This window comes from Enhydra lutris, unplaced genomic scaffold, assembly GCF_002288905.1.
Source record: "Enhydra lutris kenyoni isolate GAN:26980312 unplaced genomic scaffold, ASM228890v2 scaffoldscaffold81, whole genome shotgun sequence".
NCBI lineage: Eukaryota > Metazoa > Chordata > Mammalia > Carnivora > Mustelidae > Enhydra > Enhydra lutris.
In genome coordinates, this window is record NW_019154165.1 from 1,172,277 (window position 1) to 1,194,597 (window position 22,321).

Consider the following 22,321-nt stretch of genomic DNA (forward strand, 5'->3'; position numbering starts at 1 on the left):
GACTATTTGACCAAATCCTTACTTTCTGAAATTCTTAGACATCCACTCATTTTTCACTCCATCCTCAAAACACCACCACAATGAGCTTCTTCACTCACTCTGTCTGACCTCATTTACAATCACTCACTGATTTAATAGATATTTATTGAACACCTACTACATGCCAGGCACTACTTTCTCATGGACCTCACATTAGTGAGAAAGAGACAAATAACCAGCCAAATACAATACTGCATAATCAGTGCATCGACAGGAAAGTAAAAAGTGTTACATGTACATAAAGAAGGGAAGAATAATGAGCCAATATGATGGGAGTGAGGACAGAAGTCAGGGTAAGCATCCACGAAACATAAATCATAGGTGAAGGTAAGATGGTAGAAGAGTGGCAAGAAAATATCCTAGGCAGAGGGAAAAGCAGTTGCAAAATCCTGGAAGGCAACAGAAAGAAACTGAGGGGACTGAATGAACTTCAGTATGTTTGCAGCTTGAGTACAAGATGGACAGTGACAGGAGATGAGAGGAGGTTAGAGTTATATACAAGACCCAAATCACATAGCACCTTGTAAAGCATGTGCAGAACTTCTTTCTAAAAGAAGTGAGGACCCAAAGGAAGTCTTTGGGCTAGAAAATCATATGATCAGATTTTTGTTCTAAATTTTTATTTTAAAAGGTCATTCAACTTTTTAAACAATGGTGCTGGAATAACTGGACATTCACATGCAAAAAAGAACCTTAATCTATACCTTGCACCCTACATAAAAATTAACTCAAAATGGATCTAAACTTAAGATCTAGAACAACAAAACTTTTAGAAGAAAACATAAAAGAAAATCTTTGCATCCCTGAGTTAGATAAAAATTTCTTAGATACAACACCAAAACCACAAGCAACAGAGAAAACTGACAATCTGGATTTCTGCTCTTCATAAAACACTGTTAAAACAGTTAAAAGACAAGCCACAGACTGGGAGAAAATTTTCGGCAATCACATACCTGATAAAGGAGTCGGACCTAGAATACATAGAGCTCTCTCAAGACTCAATGAGAAGAAAACAAGCAACCAGTTAAAAGTGGATTAAAAAGATTAACAGACACTTGACAAAAGAAGAAGTCTGGATGATAAATTAAGCACATGAAAAGATGCTCAACGCCCTTAGCCACTAGGGAAATGCAAATCAAAACAGCAGCAAGAGACCATTTCACATCTGACAGGAGGGCCATAAAAGTAGTAATAATTAAAAAAAAGAAAAATAACAAGTGTTGACAAGGATATGGAAAAACTAGAACCCTCATACATTGCTAGTAAGAATGTAAAAATAACACAGTCACTGTGGAAGGTAGTTCCTTCAAAGTTGAAAGCGGGGCACCTGGGTGGCTCAACTGGTTAAGTGTCTGCCTTCAGTTCATGATCCTGGGGTTCTGGTATTGAGCCCCAGGTCGGACTTGCTGCTCAGTGGGGAGTCTGCTTCTCCCTCTCCCCACCCCACCCCATTCATGCTCTCTCTCCCCAATAAATAAAATCTTTAAAAAAATGTGAAAGAGAATTACCACATGACCCAATAATTCTACTTTCAGGTATTTACCCAAGAAAAAAGGAAATGTGTCCAGAGATTTATACATGAATATTGATAGCAGCTTTATTCATAATAGCCAAAAACTGGGAACAACCAAAATGTCTTTTGATAGGCCATTACCTAAACTGTGGTAATATCCACATTATGGAGGGCTATGTGGCAATACAAAAGAACAAACGGTCAATAACCTGGATGAATCTCAACATAATTACAGGGTGAAAGAAGACAGACAAGAAAGAATACATACTTTCAACAAATGGTGCTGAAAATAGAATATCCACATGCAAAATAATGAAGCTCGACCTTTACCTTATACCATATATAAAAATTAACTCAAAATGGAGCAAAGACCATCTTAAGTCTCATACCTAAGTATAAGAATTAAAAATAGGGGTGCCTGGGTGGCTCAGTGCGTTAAAGCCTCTGCCTTTGGCTCAGGTCATGATCCCAGGGTCTTGGGATCAAGCCCCACATTGGGCTCTCTGCTCAGTGGGGAGCCTACTTCCTCCTCTCCTCTGCCTGCCTCTCTGTCTACTTGTGATCTCTGTCTGTCAAATAAATAAATAAAATGTTTTTTAAAAAGAATTAAAAATATAAAACCCTTAGAAGAAAACAGAGGAAAAACCATGACACTGGATTTGGCAATGACATCTTGGATATGGAACCAAAAAAGCACAAACAACAAAAGTAAAATAAGATACACTGGACTGTATCTCAATTAAAAACTTCTCTGCATCAAAGGACACAACAGAATAAAAAGGCAACCTATGGCAGAAATTATTTGCACAGCATGTATCTGATGAGAGATTAATATCAAGAATTTATAAAGAACTACAACTCAATAACAAAAACCAAACAACCTGATTCAAAAATGGGCAAAGGACTTGAATAGACCTTTCTCAGAAGAAGATACACAAATGTCCAATAAGTACATGAAAAGATGGCTCAACATCACTAACCATTAGGGAAATGCAAATCAAAATCACAATGAGATACTGCCTCACATCCATTAGGATGGTTTCTATCAAAAAAATAATAACAAGTGTTGGCATGAGTGTGGAGAAATTGAAATTCTTATATACCATTGACAAGAACGTAAAATACTGCAGCTACTTTGAAGAAAATAAGTATGAAAGTTGCTCAAAAAACTAAAAACAGAACTATCATGTGATCCAGTAATCCACTTCTGGTTCTATATGCAGAAGAACAGAAAACAGAATCCTGAAGCGATATGTGCACACCCATGTTCACAGCAGCACTGCGCCCAACAGCAAGAGGTGGAAGCACCCCAAATGACCACCGATGGATGGGTGGATAAACACGATGTGGTACAGACACACAGTGGAATGTTATTCAGCCTTAAAAAAGGAAGGAAACTGTGATATATGCTACAACATGCATGAACTTTGAGGATATCGTGCTGGATAAAATAAACCAGTCACATAAAAACAATACCTCATGATTCCACTTAGGAGAAGTACCTAGAGTAGTAAAATTCAGAGAGACAGAAAGTAGAATGGTGGTTGCAGAGGCTGGAGGAGGAAGAAATGGGGACTTGTGATTTAATGGGTAACAGAGTTTCAGTTTTGCAACATGAAAAGAGTTCTGGAAATTGGTTTTGTAACAATGTGAACATGCCTAAGGTTACCAAATTGTACATTTAAAGGTTAGATGGTAAATTTTGTTATGTATATTTTACCACGGTTAAAAAAAGAAAGTACACATACTGTATGAGCCCACATATCTAAAAATGTAGAAAATGTGAACTAATCTATAGTGACAGAAAGCATCAGTGTGGTTGTCAGGGCACAAAGAGGCCAGAGTAAAGGGAAGAGAAAGGAGAAAAGAATTCCAAAGGGGGTAAAAAAAAACCTTTGGGGGGGGGGGTGACAGATACATTCACTATCTTGTTATGAGGATTCACAGATATAAACACATATCACAACATATCAAATAGTACACTTTAAATACGTGCTACTTATGTCAATCTTAACTCAATAAAGTTGTTTTTTTTTAAAGGATAAATGGAAAAAAATTAAAATGGATAAATGGGATATACTAATAAAAATTAGCACAAAGCCAGGGTGCCTGGGTGGCTTGGTTAGTTGAGCATCTGACTCTTTTTTTTTTTTTTTAAGATTTTATTTATTTGACAGAGAGAGAGATCACAAGTAGGCAGAGAGGCAGGCAGAGAGAAAGGAGGAAGCAGGCTCCCTGCTGAGCAGAGAGCCCGATGTGGGGCTCGATCCCAGGACCCTGAGACCATGACCTGAGCTGAAGGCAGAGGCTTAACCCATTGAGACACCCAGGCACCCCTGAGCATCTGACTCTTGATTCTGGCTCAGGTCATTATCTCAGGACTGTGAGATCGAGCCCCACACTGGGTTCCACGCTAAGGGCAGAGTCTGCTTGAGATTCTCTCCCTCTACCTTTCCCCCCACCCCCACTCACATGCTCTCTCTCTCTCTAAAATAATTAATTAATTAACAAAAAAACTAGTGTAAAGCCTTACCTCATCATCAATCTTCATCTGGAAATCTTCCTCATTTTCTTCTTCTGGAGCAAAAAAGGACTTCTCACCATAGCCAGCATCCTGGAAGAGCACAAACGTAAGCATAAACCAGTCAACAAATTGGAAAACACAAAGTACAAGTTTCACTAAGTACCAAGTACAGAATATCAAAGTACATTTTCGCACAGAGAATGGATTCTGTAAAGTCTTCCTATCTCTGTCACCATTCTATATCCTTAGGCTATCAGAAGATATATTACATTTCAGGGAACTTGCCAGCTGATGTGTAGGTTGTTAAGGCCCAAAAAGAAAGCTAAGTAGAGATGCTCATCACTGCAGACTCACTAACTCAGTGGTGTTGTAGCTGTGCTGTCTCACCCCAGCTAGATCTTCCCTGCTTGGGCCTAAGAAGGATATCGTACTTCTCTAAAAGCACATGTCCAGCACCACCATCTCAGCCCACAGGGAAGGCTGTGGAAAACAACCGAGAAGTATTTGCCCTGTGTATGAACCTGCCTTGTAAAGAACAAAGATTAAAGTCGCCACCCAAATGGATGGAACAATATGCCCTACATTCCCTCATGAAGCCTTCCCACTGCTATTTAGCTAGACCGGAGTCGTCCTCAGAACCAACAGACACAGAGTACCTCAGAGTTCGAATCTGTCAGTAACTGGTTCATAATCCAGGAACCATCACTTCTTGGCCAGTGCCACCAGTCTACATCCTCCTCTGTCTGCAACAAACCCACAGGCACAGGCACAAGGGAAAGGTGCTTACCTTCAGTCGCTGCTCTGCGGCTATCATGCTGTAGTAGGCACAGCACTGCTCTGGGGACACCATAGCTCTGATCTCCTCTTCAGTCGGTAACCGAAAATCAGACTTCAACACCCACCAGTTTGAGTCCATCCCTAGAAAAAGTAGAGAGAATGAGACCATTCCAAATTCCAAAGGCCCCTCCACCGACAGCAACAAGGATAATGAACCGAGACCGGGCCATGCAACGTCCCAGAAGGTCTAGCCACAGTTAGCCTGCCCGCTGAAGAAAAGCCCCACTACTAGGTTGCCTGCACCTCCTGATATCCACCATCCAACAAATTTCCTAGCAGGCACAAATCAAAAAGCAATCATAGCCTCCATAATTAGAAGTTTTACTGCTTCCCTCTTTTGATGACTATCATTCTCTCAATCTGGGAGTAATATACTTATCGTTTCATCAAAAGCTGTAATTCCTTTCTTGGAAAGAGACAGGAGAAACAAATAATTAGTCACAAATGATGACCTGTGCGTTTGAAGTCAGCACAGAGCTTTAGCCTCTTCCGGATGCTACTTTCTGAGTGAGAAGGGAAGGCTTTCTTTATATCTTCCATTCGGATCCGCCGTGGCCTATCTTTACTCTTCCAGAATAGGCGGTAAATAAAGACCTGTCCAACAAACCAAGTGTCTTTCATTTGGCAAAACAGAAGACAAAAGTGCTCGCCAGGGCTCTTTCCCCTACTAAGCCCTGATGTATTTTGAGCTCTCCTGATCTGTCCCCAAATCCACAATACCCTGTTACGTGCAAACTGACCCACCTCCCTAATCTGTCATTCTTACCTGGAGAAAGTCTCGAATATGTGTATTAGCCCTTTTGGAGTTGGGCCCAGGAACTTCAAACAAGGGGCACTGCTGGCCCACCACAAAAATATCCACTAATTCCCGAATATAGTAACCTTGTCTTGTCCGAATGATAAGGAAGTCAGTTTCTGGCATCTTATGAAGGTAAATTGGGGCACGAAAAAGATTGTTCTCAAATGCCTAACAAAAGTAAAAACACAAAAATTATATACAGAGAAGCCCTAGGAAATTTCATCAACTAACGAGAAAGGAAATCAGGCCTGTTTGCTCTCCATCCCCAGAATGCCATCTAAAACCTATCCAATAATATAAATAAATCAGAATATGGAATGTCAAACGGGATTAGAAAATAATTTTTTACCCACTGGCAGTAGTAGGGAAACTATAGGATTTGGATTCAGATGACACTGACTCTGCTACTTACTATATGATGTCAGATTAGTCATTTAGTATCTCTGAGCTTAACTGACCTCATCTACAAAACAGAGATACTTTAAACAAGTGAAAACATACCAATTCTGCAGACACAAATTAAATACTCATTAATTAACTCATTAAATTATTAATCCCAGGCTGACTTCTGTATGCCACCCAGATGTTGCTGGACTTCTTACCAGTGTGTGTTTTCTAAAAACAATTTCAAATTTAGTTTACAAATAACATTACTAGAGCCAGTTTTAATAAAAAGATCAAAAGAAAGTCTGGGGATTATAATCATTTGGGGATTATACTGATCCTTCCCCATACCTGCCATGTAAATAGTACCTCAATCAACTAGAATTAGTTCTTTCTGGGCTGACTAGCTCCTCACCTGTCAAGTTCCTTAGGGAAGAGTTGTCAACAGGAAAGAATCCCTCACCTGTAGTAATTGGCCAGGATGGAGAGAGCCCAGGAAGGGAGATGTATGGCAGTAAACAGTTTCTCCATATTTACAATCTGGGGCTCCAGGATCTTTTCCAGGTTTCTAGAAGGAACACAAAAGACCCAGTTACTATTACAGAATAGAATCAATAAACCTTCACAAAATATTCCTTGAGTATAGCATTTTACTAATATTACTAACTACAAAAAAGACACCATTTCAGCATGGAAAAGACAAAATATACAATCGCAGACTACGGCTAGATGTTCATTACAACTATATTACGAACAAGTTTTCTCAGAGACTCACCCGCTTATAGTAGTTTTTTATCTTGGTTGCCATGCCAACCTGCATCATTAATGGTCCATTTTCCTCACTGTATTCTGCAAGAATAAGATCTCCATCTTTGCCTGTGAGGTCCTGAGGTGTGCGCATAAAAAACATCTCTCCACCACCAGACGCTTGTCTCTCTTGTTCTCTCATCTGCCCAGAACAAAGAGAACACAGTTCAGCTCCTGACAGGACAAGAACCACAAACTGATGCTGTTCATTCTGAGACAATGACACCAAAAGTGATTTTGCCTTGCCTTTTTTTAAACTTCATTGCAAAAATATTCAACAATGAAGTTGAAACTATGAACACTTACAATCCCACCGCCTAGCTATAACTTCATATTTTACCCTATCTAACTAAAATTATCTCCATAGATTTTGCTGGAACCATTTTTTAAAAGATTTTATCTGACAGAGAGAGAGAGAGTGTGCACGTGCACAAGTAGGGGGAGTGGCAGGCAGAGGCAGAAGGAGAAGCAGGCTCCCCTGAGCAGGGAGCCTGATATGGGGCTCGATTCCATGAGCCTGGGATCATGACCTGAATTGAAGGCAGAGGCTTAACCCACTGAGCCACCCAGGTGCCCCCTGAATCGTTTCTGAAAGCTGCAGTCATCATGACACTTCACCTTAAGTATTTTCACATGCAACCCCTAAGAATAAGGACATTCTCCTAAATAAACTATAGTAACATTCTATCACATCTGAGAAAAAAGAAATTCCCTAGTATCATCTAATATCATGTCCATTTCCCCAACGTGTACTCTAACATCTTTTATAGCTGCTTTTTTTTTTTTTTCCTACCCAGAGTTCAGTCATACCTTAGCCTTCTTTTTGATGTGTTTTAGCAAGGGCTGGACTGAGTGGGGACCTGGCTGAGAGAGTGCCCCAAAGGAGTATTTCTTCAGAGGTGGGCGATGGAACTGCCGAAGTTTGATGGGCCCCATGTGGGTAGGAAAGAAGGGTTGTCGTAATTCCACAGCAGGAATTGAGTGCTAAGACAGGAAATAACAGGGCTCAAATTAAATAATTACTCCAGCCTAGGCAAGATTTACCCATATCCTCCATCAAAACAAGGCAGTGATTCCCATCCATCACAGAAAGAATTGTTACTTTTACCTGGATAATATTTCCTCCAAAGGTGCCTCGAAGACCCTGCTGCTTGGGGTAGTAATATTCATCATTGGAGAGATTCCATGGATCTTTCACTTCTGGCTGAGACATGTTCTAATGATGGGGACATCAAACAGATATCAAATAAACCTTAGTCAGACTACCCTCCTCCATTACCTTTCTCTGCTCTTCTCAACACCCTATGTCCCTTTTCCCTCCACAGACCTGCTGTGGCTCCTCCTTGATGACCCCTGTTTTCCCTAACAGAATTCGACTCTTCTTCAGAGAGGATTCCTTCTTACTTTCCTTGGAGGGGGAGTTGGAGGTGGCCTCTTCCTTTTCATCAGGAATTTCTAAGGATGAAACAAAAGTCACTCTGGAGATACTATCCCTGAAGATTCACATTTCCTACAGGTATCTTTGCGCTTCCTAATCAGATCTCTCATCCCACCCCAGACCACTTCTAGTAGGTGTGATTCCCTCTAACTAAACACACTATACTCCTGGAATCTCAAAGGTACTGCTTTTCAACATTCCTACATTGTAAGCTTTCCCTAAGCAAAACAGAAATACTAGAAACAGCCACAACTCTGCTCTCTCAACTGCTACCTGAAAGTTCTAGTCTTTTTCATTTCTTTCCTTATTTTTTTAAAGTAGGCTCCACACCCAGTATGAGGCTGGAACTTACGACCCTGAGATCAAGAGTCACCTGCTCCACTGAATGAGCCAGCCAGGCACCCCCGAGAAGCTTATAGTCTTGACCTTCCCAACCTTTCTGATTTCCCCCGTCCCTTGACATTAGCAGCAAGCTGTCCATTACAGAGAAGGAACACTGGTCCCTGCCAACACCATACCCAAAATGAGGTTCTCATCATTGGGATCAAGTGTCAAAACGGGAGGCTCCAATAGCCGGGGCATGGCCTGAGCATCCCAAATGATATTGTCTTCCCAGCGTCCATACACCAGCTCCTCATTGTCAATGGGAAAGATAGAGTACCAAGGCTTGTCATCATCCAGGGTGGCTGCAAAACCTACTCAGAAGAGGAGGAGACACTCAGTAACAGACAAAACACCTATGCCCCTTTCAATTATGATTCCAGCAAAGGGCAAAGGAGCATATGTTAGTAAAGTTATTCCTGCGGCTACTGAAAAGGAACCTAGTGCACACAGTGTATTTCTCATTTTAAAATAAGTTGCAGACAAAATGTTCACTGCAGTGTTTTTCGTAAGACTCAAAATTTAAACAACCAAGTGTGTGTAATAAGGGACTGGCTAAAGAAATCATGGTAATAGATGATATGGTAAAATATACTAACAATTAATGGTAATAAAATATATATTAAAAATACAGTAACTACTGGTCAATTATGAAAACATCCATATAAGAATACTATGCAATCAGCAAAGTGTTTAGATAAAACGAGAGAAGGAAAAAAACCTCTTTCTTAGACTTAAAAATTAAAACATTTTTGTTTTCCTCTGGATTATAAAAGTAATCCAGGTTAACTGAAGGAAAATACAGAAAAATATAAAGGAAACTGAAGCTGTCTGTGATTCCACAAACCAGAAATAACCACTGTGAAATCCCATAGTGCATTTCCTTTCAGTCAGCTTTCTGTAATTATATAGTGTGCTTTTTCTTTTCCCACTTACATGAACAGGGTATCATATATGCCACTTTGTTTTTCTCACTTGAGTTTCCCATGTCATTAAACATTTTTATGAAAAACTTGGAACGACACAGAAAAATAATGACGTCAAATGAAAAGCACAATATGCAAAAAACTGCCTACAGAAACGAACTCAATTACATACACACAGAGAAGACAGAAAACCAAAAACAAAGTACACCAAAAAGTTAATAGTCGATCTTCTCTGGTCAGCTGGATTATCAATGATTTTTGTCACTGTATTCTATTTTCAAAGTTTTCTACATTAAGCATAACATACCCTTTTTTTTTTTGTTTTCTGCGTACTTAAGGAGAGAAAAAGCAAATTCTAGCATGATAAAGACAAAGGGGCTAGCTCTGAAAACAGAAGTAGATCATAGAGATAAAACTTTGGTCTAGTTTGGATATATCATCAACTTCAAAGTGGTTTTCCCAGTTTTCTAATGAGAAATCAGAGTCCACCCTAGCTTGTTAATGGTGTACAACTTATTATGGACTAGAATCGGAGCTCAGGTCCAAAACATTTTGCTGCCCCTCAGCAGCAACAAAGAGCACAGCCAAACCTACTTAGGATGACTGAGCTGAAGGGAGTGTGCTAGACATGGCTGGCACAAAAGCACACCTTGCTGAACATTGTAGGCCATGGCATTCCTAGTCATGCTGGAAGGAAGCCAGCCTGCCAGGCTTGCACGCTGAGGTTTTGTTCCTTTGTGTTTGACATCCTCTCCATCCCAGATGATATCATCCTCCCAATGCAGCTGTGTCACCATCAGGAAGTTTTCATCAGCCAGAAGGTCAGTGCTACTTTCCTCAAGTTTTCTGAAATCCTACAGAAACAAAGACGGAAGAACAAATCCCTGAATGGTCACTGGTCAAAGTTCTGACTCCAGATCCCTCATCAGACACATCAAACATGGTCCCTGACTTGAAAGAAGTACCTGATAAGGGAGGCCTGCCTCTGCACACTCCTGGGCTAGCGCAGCACTCACTGCCCAGACAGAATCCTTGTGACGGGGCCTAGCTGCCAGGGTGACACACCATAACAAGCCCAAGGCTTAGAACCTCTATAACCTACCAAAGACACCCTACCCGGTATCTCCCCACCCAGAAAAACAAAGTTAAGTAAAATGGAAAGGGCCCTGGGCGCAGATTCCTTTCTTACATACCAGTGTCACTTACCTCCAACATTCTACATTTCATCATGGGTTCGAGGTCCATTTTTCTCAGTTTGAAGCCATAATCAAACCCACTGCCATCTTCAGGGACACCCAGCATATCATACCACAGCCGAGCAGGCCCGTAACGCCACTCAGCTACTCTCGGTTTGGTATCGGCCACTTTATCCGTATCTCCAGTTGACTGGGAAAACTTGGACTCAACAGGAGCCATCATTGTAATCTGTAACAGAATAAAGCAGGAGGAGAGGAGGATTTCCTTATCCCAGATGTCCTAGGGCTATAGGGAATCCGCAGTCAGGAAGGGAAGTTAGAGGAACTACAAGGATGATTCTTCAACAGAACTGGAGTTAGAATGGAACAATGGGGCTTGATCATGGCACACTCTGCCTAAAGCATTCAAACTCCTATTCACCAGCATGTGTAGCACCCACTGCTGGCCCACAGTACTTCTCTACTACAATAGGGAAGGGACGGCCACTAAGACTGGACTCACGATTTCTCGTTCATAATCAGCACAGGGCTCTGCCTGCTAAAGTACATTTCCCATTGAGACATAAGCTAGGGAGAACTCATTTGTTCCTCCTGTAGGTCTCAAGCCCAGGTCTCTATTTTGCCTACTTCATCATCAGAGAGACATTGCTCTGGAGGTGGCGGTGGAGCGTAGTCATAGTTCCACAAAGACTTCTGGCTGACTTCTGACTCTACCGAGCACTCCACCTCCTGGACCTGCTCTTCCTGGATCAGCTCACGGTGCTTCTTTTTCCTCTTTCTCCGAGCACTCCGCCAAACAGATGGGACGTTCTTCCCTGGTCCAAAAAGACGTAGGAAGCGTAATACCTACAACACAGAGGCTCAAAGACTCAATATCAGACAGGAAAAGAGCAGCATCTGGGTCTACAAACTCCCCTGAGAGATCCACTCGGCTGTGGGGGAGGGACCAAAGAGTGCTCAACTTAGAGTTATAACATCTACCAAGAAAGTAAAGAAGCATCCCTTAATAATTTGGACTAGTTCTTTTAAGACAACAAGGACAATTTCTGATGAGAACTGTGTAGATCACATGTACTGTCATCAATGCATACAGCTTTTTCAAAAAGACCTAATGCAGTGTCACTGAATAAGAAAACTTTTACATCTTATCCTTTCTATATCCAACATCTCAGCAACAGAACTCAGAATTTAGGAGAGGTCAGTGGTTTGCAATATGGACATTCTCCGTGGAAAGTACCTTCCCAGGCCGAAATTCCGGGAACAATTCTGTGACACTCGGCAACAGCTTGGTGGCATCGTGCTGCATAATCCCAGCCAAAGGTAGGGTCAGCTTCCCGTCTTCAGATTCTGCCTGTGTTGCTTCTTGAGGTCCCATCTCAGATTCTGAGTCAGAGGAACTACTGAAGTCCACTTTCTCTGAGGCCAAAGAGGAAGGGGCAATGATGGAGGGCAAGATGATGCCTTCTCCATCCTCAGACACTGCAACAAGGAAGAGAAACCCCTTTGGCATGTAACTGTGAGCATACTTCCTCCGATTCAGCCAGTACCCACTCTAGGCTATATGCATGGCTCAGTGGCAGGGGATATAGTTCCAAGCACCCAGATCACTAGTATGCAACCCAGAAAACTCATTCCAACTCATTATCTCCCACCGTCCCCAACTCACCTTGTACCCGGTACCCTAGGGTTGTGATGAGAGAAAACAAACACTATTACTACATTTACTACTTTCTATACATGTATTAAAGGAATGTGATCAACAGCAAAATTATATGACACTTTTTGTACCAAGTAGGCCTTATCATCTCTAGTTCGGGGACCCATAAACTGAAGAATTTTTTTAAGCCCACAGGATGATAATGAAATTATCTAGGACATCAAGTTATCAAATATTATTTAGCCTACACACTAATGCAGAAATGGCTAAAACTCTAACAGGAGGAATTCTGGTCAAATAGTTCTCAAAATACAGGAGATCAAAAACACTACTATTCCACAATCTCCTAGCCTAGGACAGAGTTTCTACTGTGGCCGACACAGGGAAGGTGGAGAGGATCACTAAAGCCCTTGCCCTGGAAATCTCTGAATCTGGTAGTTGGCTCTCTCTGATTTATGCACATTCTAGGATGCCTTCCCCATTCAATCATTTATTTTAAAGAGAGTCATCTAGACAGGGAGTTTCCAAATACCAGTACGCCGATCAGTTGCATCAGCAATTACTTGGAGAACACTCTGAAATTCCTGGGCTCTGACCCAGCTCTTCAGAATCAGACTCTCTGGGTGAGAGTCAGAAATCTGTATTTTTTAACAGGCTTGGGATGACTGTGATGGGCAGCCAGATCTAAGAATCACTAAGTTCAACTACTTTTCCTCAGGTACCTGTTAAAATACTGTTGCCAAATATTTTAAAAAGTAAAACTTCCCTTTGACGTTAAAATTTGAAAACTGTATGAATCACTTCCAGAAGCTGTATCCTTTCCTAGCAGCTTAATTTTAATAGCTCCCTACAGGTATGCCAAAAGCCTAGATCTATGAATGGAACTTGTTCCTTGGACAAAAAAAGATAGTCTCTACTTACCACCGGTAAGAGCGTCCTCGTCCTTATCCTTCTTCGTTGGTCCTGGAGGTGGAGGTGGAGGCGGCATCAACTTGCAGTCGATGTCTTCACAGTCAGCATCATAGTCATCTTCATCATAATCTAATGAAACCGGGAAGATGATTCTGAATATCCAGAATGTCATACAACAGCCCTGAGTTCCTTTGTTACACAAGAATTTAAAGCACCCCGTGAAAGTGGTGTTCTTAACATGCAGGAGGTGCAGGTTCTGCCTTCAGAAAGAGATGATGACACAGTATCACCAAATATTAGAATACTATGTATATCTCATAGAGAAATATAGGGAGCGCCCAAGAACTGTTTAAAACCTTTGCTCCTTCTCCTGATCAAATTCTATTTGATTTTTTATTTTCATCCTGCTCAATCTCATAACTGAATTTAACATTCTTCCTTCTCTGTCAGCTTCCTTTAAGACTGGACTTTCTCTCTTCCCACTTCCCAAATCTTTGACACATTTTTTGATCTACCTTCTACAGTCTGTTATTCTTTCCACTGACCTTTTACCTCTGGCATCACTCCACACCTGATAGTAAACACTCTGCTTTTATTCCTCTATACAAGCTCCATTCCCTAACTCTAGAATCACCCTTATTCAGGATTAACCCCAAATCTGAAGGTCTGGCCCTGACTTACCCCTCTACAATCACACCACATGTTCTGCTGCCTAAAGAACCTTTCCACTCAGGGGCGCCTGGGTGGCTCAGTTGGTTAAGTGTCTGCCTTCAGCTCAGGTCATGATCTCCAGGTCCTGGGATCGAGCTCCACATCAGGCTCCCTGCTCAGCGGGAAGTCTGCTTCCCCCTTTCCTTTTTTTTTTTTTTTAAGATTTTTATTTATTTATTTATTTGACAGAGAGAGATCACAAGTAGGCAGAGAGGTAGGCAGAGAGAGAGGGGAAAGAAAGCAGGCTCCCTGCTAAGCAGAGAGCCCAATGTGGGGCTCAATCCCAGGACCCTGAGATCAGGACCTGAGCTGAAGGCAGGGGCTTAACCCACTGAGCCACCCAGGCACCCCTCCTTCCCCTGCTCATGCTCTGTCCCTGTCTCTCTCAAACAAATAAATTAAAAATATTTTTTTCTTTTTAAGATTTTATTTATTTATTTGACAGAGAGAGACACAGGAAGAGAGGGAATGCAAGCAGGGGAAGTGGGAGAGGTTTTATCTATAATCCTCCCAAGAATGTCAGCAAAGTAGGAATTTTCTGAGACAGTGAAATGACTTACTCAGGGTCACACAGTTTTAAATGACAAAGTCAGAATTCAAGGCTGGCTGAACAAAGCCTATACTCATTTCAATGCACTTCCTTACTTACCCAGTCCTACTGATGTTTTATCAGCAACTCTCAAGTTTAATTCTGCTTAGCATTTTCCTCAACTGTCACCCTACCCGAGACCTTGATGACTTTGTATCTAGCCTGCAAGAACAGTTTCTAAGTTAGTCTGCCCCTTTACCCCTTTTCTAATCAAAACCCTAAAGCAACAAGTCTCACTTCTCATTTTCATTTAGGAAGGAAAGGCAACTAACACTTCCAGAGCATCTACCATGACCCTGTACTATGTAGGTGCCTTCACACCCCGTGATATTGAACTTAAATTCCCACATAAGACCCACTAATGAAGTATTATCACCTTTACTGCAGGTAAGAAAACTGAGGCATTATTATAAATCCAAGCTTCAAAAACTAAGCAACTTCCCCAGGATCAAACTAAATATGGAGCTGCAGCTTGAACCTATTATTCTGACTCCAAAGTCCATTATCTTTTCATTATACCACCCTGCCCTTTACTCAACAATGTTTGGTTTACAATCCTTTATGACATCAAATCCCAAGTAAGGCATACATACACGTGTTATCAAATTGCTCTATCCCTGGTATGTTTTCCACTCCTTTCAAGAAAACCTGCTGGCCAATTCCCCCTGCACTATTCACTTATTTCTATATCTAAACCTTTAGAGAAGCCATGTTTTCAAACCAAAATGCCCTGCTACTTCCTCTCCAGGAAACTCTTTCAAACTTTTGCTCAAAATTCACCTCCATGACATCTTCTCTAATGACCTCCATCCACTTCTAATTACTCCAAAGAAGAATCCTAGTAAATCAAGCCATCTGAAGGGGCCAATGGCAGAGGAGGAGGAAGTTAGGACACAGGTAAAGGCACCCTCACTGAATAAGAGAACTTGGAAATGAGCATCCCAGAGTACTAAGACTACCAAATGCAGCATCCTCTTTTTCAAGGAGGTCAGCTCATAAAACCGAAATAGGACACCCCACTCGTCCTCTTCCTTAACGTTCCTATCCAAGACAACAAACCGAAACCTGAAAATTCCAATACTCCCTGGAAATCAGAGCTACCACTTCCCACTTAGCCTAAGTCAGGGGGCTCAAAAATAATAGTTATAGTATTTGTCTCAGATATTCTGTCAACCTGTTGAAATGAAATACAATACTCTATACAGAAATATGAGCTTATAGCTGGCTTGTCTTTTTGTTGTAATTATGCTTCGTGTTGTTTATCCCATCTTCCCCAAATGATAATAATATCCCAGAGAGGGAGACCTGTATCTTCTATTTTTTCTGGGTTACCTCCTGTGTATGTGGCACAGTTAATTCTCTCTCTATGATAAGCACTCAAATCTGTTAACTGGTGCTGAAATCTAATTCAAAGAGGTGGACAATGAACAAACAATGAGCAACCTCATACAAAAGTGTCAAGCAGTGAGAGACAGGGTAAGGCAGTGGAAACAATGAATTATATATATGTCAACTATACCTCAATTAAAAGTTATAAAAAAATTACAAGTCAGAAAAAAGGAACTGTGATCAGTTGCTCTAGGTTCCTGACCACAGAACTAAGCTCCTCAAGATCAGAAAATGGACTACCTTTGAACCATACTATCACAGTTTATAGCTCAACAAATGTCTAATATCCTGAATTATTGAATTAGTCAAGGTCTGCCACTACCTAACTTATATAACTTTTTAAAAAGTCCCACATCTTATTAAAGTCCAAGTTTTCTTTTCCTATGATGAAGTTAATAATAGACAATCACTAAGACCCCTTCCAGCTCTGATTCTGATTCTATATGTAGCACCTTACACCAGGGAGACACCTATATTGGGAGCAAGCACTAAGCGCATTGTCAGCATACAGGTGGTGAGTGATTAATAAACATTAAGCCAGTAAATATGTGTGCTTGTTTATATAGGACACTGCAGATACTTAATCCTCCTTGAACTACCAAGTCCTTAAGAGCAAAGACTGAGTTCAAATTATTTCTTTTTTTTTAAGATTTTATTTATTTATTTGACAGACAGAGATCACAAGTAGGCAGAGAGGCAGGCAGAGAGAGAGAGAGGAGGAAGCAGGTTCCCCGCTAAGCAGAGAGCCTGATGCAGGGCTCGATCCCAGGACCCTGGGATCATGACCTGAGCTGAAGGCAGAGGCTTTAACCCACTGAGCCACCCAGGCGCCCCCTGAGTTCAAATAATTTCTAAAACAGTGCCATGAACACTGTAGGTCCTCAAATACCAGATAAGGAAAACATTATCTTTACTTGGCATTCACCAAGAATTTGGGAATAACCAGTATGAGGAATAAACACCCGAGTGTAACAATGACCCAGAACACACACAAAAAAGATAGGAGCTGCACGGGACTGAGCTGACAAAAAGAGAGAGAAGGAAAGGATGGAGAGCAGGAACAATGGCAGAAAGCATACACAGAAACAAAATGGACTACACTGCAAGAAAATGACTGGAATGCTCTACTGATGACACTAAAGAATCACCTGAGTGGCAAAGCGGCTGCAAGCTCCCCATTGTCTGCTGATATCTTCGGCTTTCATCTTCTGCTACCTCATTGATGTCTGAATAGTCGACAGCATCTTCTGTACTCCTGATCCATCCTATAGATAAAGGGGAGGGCAGGTATACCTCAACAAAGGCCAAGTAACTCTCACTCCCTTAGATAATTCCCATCGAAAAGTGCATACACAGCAGGTGGCTAGCCTCCTCCCTCCTTACTCCCCATGACCCACACTTCACCTTCATCATTTACCAGGGCACCATCAGTCCCAGTCAATTCTTCATTTGCGGTGAGTTCAGTGATCAGGCTGCCCAGACCCAAAGCCCCCAAGCCTGCCAAGTGCTTCTTACACTCCTGAAAAAGGGACAGCACCAGAGTCGAAGATAACAACTAAATCTAAGCTTCCCACACCACAAGGCTTATTTCCCTGGTCCAGCACAAAGCTATAAATCCATATTAAATATAACCCTGCAGTGTGCTAAAAGGAGCATCACATTCCAGAACTGTAAAGTAACTCGTCCACTAAACTCCACGTTGATCAGATCTTTATCAACATATTAATTCCAATTTCATCACCATACTTTAATAAGAAAAGATCAAAGAACCATCATCAAGACTAAACAAATGGAACAGTAGTTCTCTGAATAAAGGCTAAGGCAACTGAAGCCACTGGGATTCGAGAAGGGATGACAAGAAATTTTTTTTGCTGGCTTTTGTGTATTTGTGTGTGATGCAGAGGAGAAATAGTGATCGATATTTTCTCTTTGTTACAATGAATCTAAAAGAAAGTAGGTAAGGTTCATTTGGACACAGGAAACAATTTCATGAATGTCAGGGAAAACTACCTAAGAAGTGCGCAGGACCAGAAGGGGTCTGCCCCAGATAGTCTGAACATTCGCTGTTGGAAGAACTGAGGCCTGAACCACACGATTTGTCACAGGTCCTCTTCCTCTAGAGCCACCTCAAGTCAACGATGTCAGACAGGCAGTTTCAAGAATCTCCCAAGTCCTCATAGCAACGGCTTAAATGTAATGTCACTAGGTTACGCTATTTTCCGGCTGCCTTGTGCGAATGACCATTAACCCCAAAGCCACCCACATCAGCGCGCCTGACCTACGAGGGCTTGCCTACAGTTCTTTCTTCCCACCCCCAACCAGAACGGAGCCTCCAGTCTACGATCTGCACGCTCTACGAGGATAGCATCCGCTTCTCATTTCCTCTCCTCTTACGTTAACCGCGCCCTCTCACAGGGGCTCTACTCTCCTCACTCAGTCCGACAACCACCAACCCTATACCCATGCCCGCCCCCTCACATCATCCAAGACGCTTTCCCCCTCCAGCTGTCCGGCTCCATTGATGTTGCCGAAAAGGAAACCGGTTAAAGAAAATGGGCCGCCTCCAGCAGAATCTTCATCGCTGTCCGTGTCTGACATGATGGCGGTTGTGGTGTCACCGGAGGCTACGGGGAGCAGCAAATCCCAGCCTGGCCCCATGGACCGGAAATAAAAACATTAGTCGCCCAGAAGTGACTTACAGGGCTCCTTGACCCCACCAGGCCTTACCGGAAGCGGAATGAGGAGGTGGGGGGACGTAACCGGAAAGACCGGCCGTCCTACGAAAAAGGCGAACTACTTTACTAACGGCATTTGATTCGACCGTAAGGGATCAGGAGGTTGGGTATGTGGAAAGCGGTTGGTCAAAGAAAATGTTTGGTCCCGCCCCGTTCTGCTAATCGGCGCAAGAGCATTCCCAGTGCATTTGATAGGTGTCAGGGATGTTCCTCCAATCAGAAGGAGCTGCCTGGGTCACGTAGCCTACGTCCTGGTTACCGCGGGTCACCACGCCGTGGTACGCGGAAGTAAAGATTAGAAGTAGCTTTGCTTCTGCTTCGGAAGGAGAGGCTGGCCAAAAATCTCACTGTGCCGGAAGTACCTCTCCAAGTTGTTTTTTTATTGACATTTCCCCAGGGAAATGGAGTCCCTTCCCCCACGGTTTCTTTCGGGAAGTGTGAAAAAGATGAGTAAAAGGAACAGCCGACCCTTCAGCTAGGTTCACAATTGTTGACATTATTACAGATTTTATTTTTGTTTTAATTTCTGAACCATTTGAAAGGTTCAGAACCAAATGTGATTCTCCAGCCCTAAAAATGGACGTTTTCTACATAACCACAAAATCGTTACTGCATCTTCAAAAATTAACATTGAATCATTATCATTTAGCATACAGTTTGTATTTCGTATTTAAATTTCCCCAGTTGTCCTAGTTGGAGCATTTTACACTTCAGTCCAGGATCCGCTGAAGGTTTTTGCACTGCACTTAGTAATCTCCCTTCAGTCTTAGTCCAGAAACACCAGTCTTTTCTTTGTGTTGCATGATACTACATTTTTTTTTTTTTGAAGAATCCTGGCAAGTTGTCTTGAAAATATTCCATATTCTGAATTCGTCTGATTGTTTCTTCAAATTGATTTACGTTAAATATTTTACCAGGCATCAGAAGGCACAAATGTCAGGTTGTCACTCTTGGTGATGCTGTATTTGAGCACCAGGTCTCTCCATCCCAAAGGCACATTTTTCCTTTTTTTAATTAGTAAATGGGGTTGAGATTGTGTGAATATTCGCCCAATAGTTTTAGCATCCTTTAATGATTCTTGCCTGAATCAGTTATATTGGGAGAGTGCAGAAGGGTGACTTATTCTTAAATGCCTTTTACACTTACTAAGTGCATTTATTTAGTAAAGAATTTGGTCTTACCTCCCCTCTCCCGTTTTATTTTAATGTGTCATAATCTAGCACCATCATTATCCTTTTTGATGCTCAAACTGTTCCAAATTTGTCCAGAGGGACCCACTTCACTCTGGCTCCTGTGTTATTAGTCTTGAAATACTTCCTTGATTTTTGACACAAGATGTTCTAGGCTTACTCTATATATTCCCTGTCTGAGACGTGATATAAGCCATTTCTCCAAGGAGCCCTGATATCTTTTAGTGGGGAATGGTATTTAGAAACTGGGGCATCATCGTTTATAGGCCCTTCCAGTGGAGAGAGCTAAAAAAAAAAAAAAAAAAAAGAGAGAGAGAGAGAGTTTAAAGGGCACCTGGCTGGCTGAGTCAGTAGAGCATGCAACTCTTGGTCTTGGGGCTGTGAGTTCAAGCCCCACATTGGGTGTAGAGCTTACATTTAAAAAACAGAAATTTAAAAAAAATGAGTTTTATACTAATACTTCCAATTCAAGTCCAACACCACAGGGTTCTCCCTCACTTTTCCCCATTTCGTATTTCTATCTTGCTTCTCTTAAAATTCTGGTTCCCGACATCCATATGTTGACTCTTTTCAGAATTGCAAGGTGGATACCACTACCAACAATAAACCTAAGTAAAGTTCAGAAGTTCTTTGCAGTTTTTTGTCCTTAGACTATATCCTATTAAGGATATATAAGGTACTGTGTGTAAAAATTACTTGAATCATTTTTTCCCTCTGTGGAGTTTTTTTTTTTTTTTAAGATTTTATTTATTTATTTGACAGACAGAGATCACAGGTAGGCAGAGGCAGGCAGAGAGAGAGAGAAAGGGAAGCAGGCTCCCTGCCTAGCAGATAGCCCAATGTGGGGCTCGATCCCAAGACCCTGGGATCATGACCTGAGCCGAAGGCAGAGGCTTTAACCCACTGAGCCACCCAGGTGCCCCCTGTGTTTATTTTTTAATTGAGTTGTAACTGACATGTAACATTCTATTAGTTTCAGGTATACAATATAATGACTTGATATTTGTACTTCCTATGTTTCTTTTTTGCAAAAATAAGCCAGTGAGTATACATATTACTTCTTTTTCATTATACAAAAGGTAGCATACTATATATACTCTTTCACCTTGCTCTTTTTCACTTAATAATTTAGCCTGGAAGTCACAGTGTACCACTTTGTAGCATGCTTCCTCATTCATTTTTATGGCTCCTTGATACTTCATTGCATGGATATCCCTTGAAATGTTAACAGTAGTTACATTTCCAGGCTAGGTGACAAACATCTGCCAGAACCTGCACAGTAGCTGAGATGCTGCACTTTGGTAATGAAGTTAGGAGAGGGGCACGTGGGTGGCTCAGTGGATTAAGCCTCTGCCTTCGGCTCAGGTCATTATCTCAGGGTCCTGGGATCAAGCCCCGCATCGGGCTCTCTGCTTGGCGGGAAGCCTGCTTCCCCCTCCCTCTCTGCCTACTTGTGATCTCTCTCTCTGTGTCAAATAAATAAAATCTTCTAAAAATAAAGTTAGGAGAATACTATTGCTATACTAGTATTTAAAACAAAAAAGCAAAATAGAATGTTTTTTTTTAATTTTTAAGATTTTATTCATTTATTTGACAGAGATCACAAGTAGGCAGAGAGGCAGGCAGAGAGAGTGAGAGGGAAGCAGGCTCCCTGCTGAGCAGAGAGCCCGATGCGGGACTCGATCCCAGGACCCTGAGATCATGACCTGAGCCGAAGGCAGCGGCCCAAACCACTGAGCCACCCAGGCGCCCTAGAATATGTTTTTAAATGCACTTTATTTTTTTTAAGATTTTATTTATTTATTTGACAGACAGAGATCACAAGGAGGCAGAGAGGCAGGCAGAGAGAGAGAGGAGGAAGCAGGCTCCCTGCTGAGCAGAGAGCCCAATGTGGGGCTCGATCCCAGGGTCCTGGGATCATGACCTGAGCCGAAGGCAGAGGTTTTAACCCACTGAGCCACCCAGGCGCCCCTAAATGCACTTTATTTTTAAAAAGATTTTATTTATTGATTTGACAGACAGAGCCAGCGAGCACAAGTAGGGCAGCAGCAGAGGGAGAGGAAGAAGCAGGCTCCTGGGATCATGACCTGAGCCGAAGGTAGACACCTAACTGACTGGGCCATCCAGGCGCCCTAAACGTACTTTACACTGCTTCTTAGTTGCTTGTGCTTAAGGAAAAGCAGATCCAGCAAGAGGTAGATAGAGTCTTATAGAATGGGGAAGGGGCACGGTGCACCTGGGTGGCTTAGTCACTTAAGCATCTGACTTCAGCTCAGGTCATAATCCCAGGGTCC

At 41.9% G+C, this 22,321-nt stretch overlaps 1 protein-coding gene across 7 annotated transcripts in view; it reads right to left on the reverse strand.

Annotated features, from left to right (window-relative positions):
- LOC111161044 (TATA-box binding protein associated factor 1) overlaps positions 1-18,760 on the reverse strand; it is a 73,947-nt gene extending 55,187 nt beyond the window's left edge. For 3 of the 7 annotated variants that reach the window (XM_022524499.1, XM_022524497.1, XM_022524503.1), the window contains exons 1-18: positions 18,581-18,741; positions 17,507-17,621; positions 17,251-17,367; positions 13,423-13,542; positions 12,082-12,323; positions 11,472-11,690; positions 10,855-11,073; positions 10,298-10,502; positions 8,860-9,036; positions 8,231-8,358; positions 8,012-8,119; positions 7,714-7,887; positions 6,872-7,045; positions 6,560-6,664; positions 5,680-5,880; positions 5,366-5,507; positions 4,864-4,994; positions 4,086-4,166 (exon numbers count right to left, since the gene is read on the reverse strand). In XM_022524499.1, the coding sequence (XP_022380207.1) occupies positions 4,086-4,166; positions 4,864-4,994; positions 5,366-5,507; positions 5,680-5,880; positions 6,560-6,664; positions 6,872-7,045; positions 7,714-7,887; positions 8,012-8,119; positions 8,231-8,358; positions 8,860-9,036; positions 10,298-10,502; positions 10,855-11,073; positions 11,472-11,690; positions 12,082-12,323; positions 13,423-13,542; positions 17,251-17,367; positions 17,507-17,621; positions 18,581-18,700 (2,778 nt within the window). In that variant the 5' untranslated portion in view covers positions 18,701-18,741. Of the gene's footprint in view, positions 1-4,085; positions 4,167-4,863; positions 4,995-5,365; positions 5,508-5,679; positions 5,881-6,559; positions 6,665-6,871; positions 7,046-7,713; positions 7,888-8,011; positions 8,120-8,230; positions 8,359-8,859; positions 9,037-10,297; positions 10,503-10,854; positions 11,074-11,471; positions 11,691-12,081; positions 12,324-13,422; positions 13,543-17,250; positions 17,368-17,506; positions 17,622-18,580 lie in introns of all 7 variants that reach the window. The other 4 variants (XM_022524502.1, XM_022524498.1, XM_022524500.1 and 1 more) reach the window with 2 other exon arrangements.
- Positions 18,761-22,321: the final 3,561 nt, after the last annotated feature.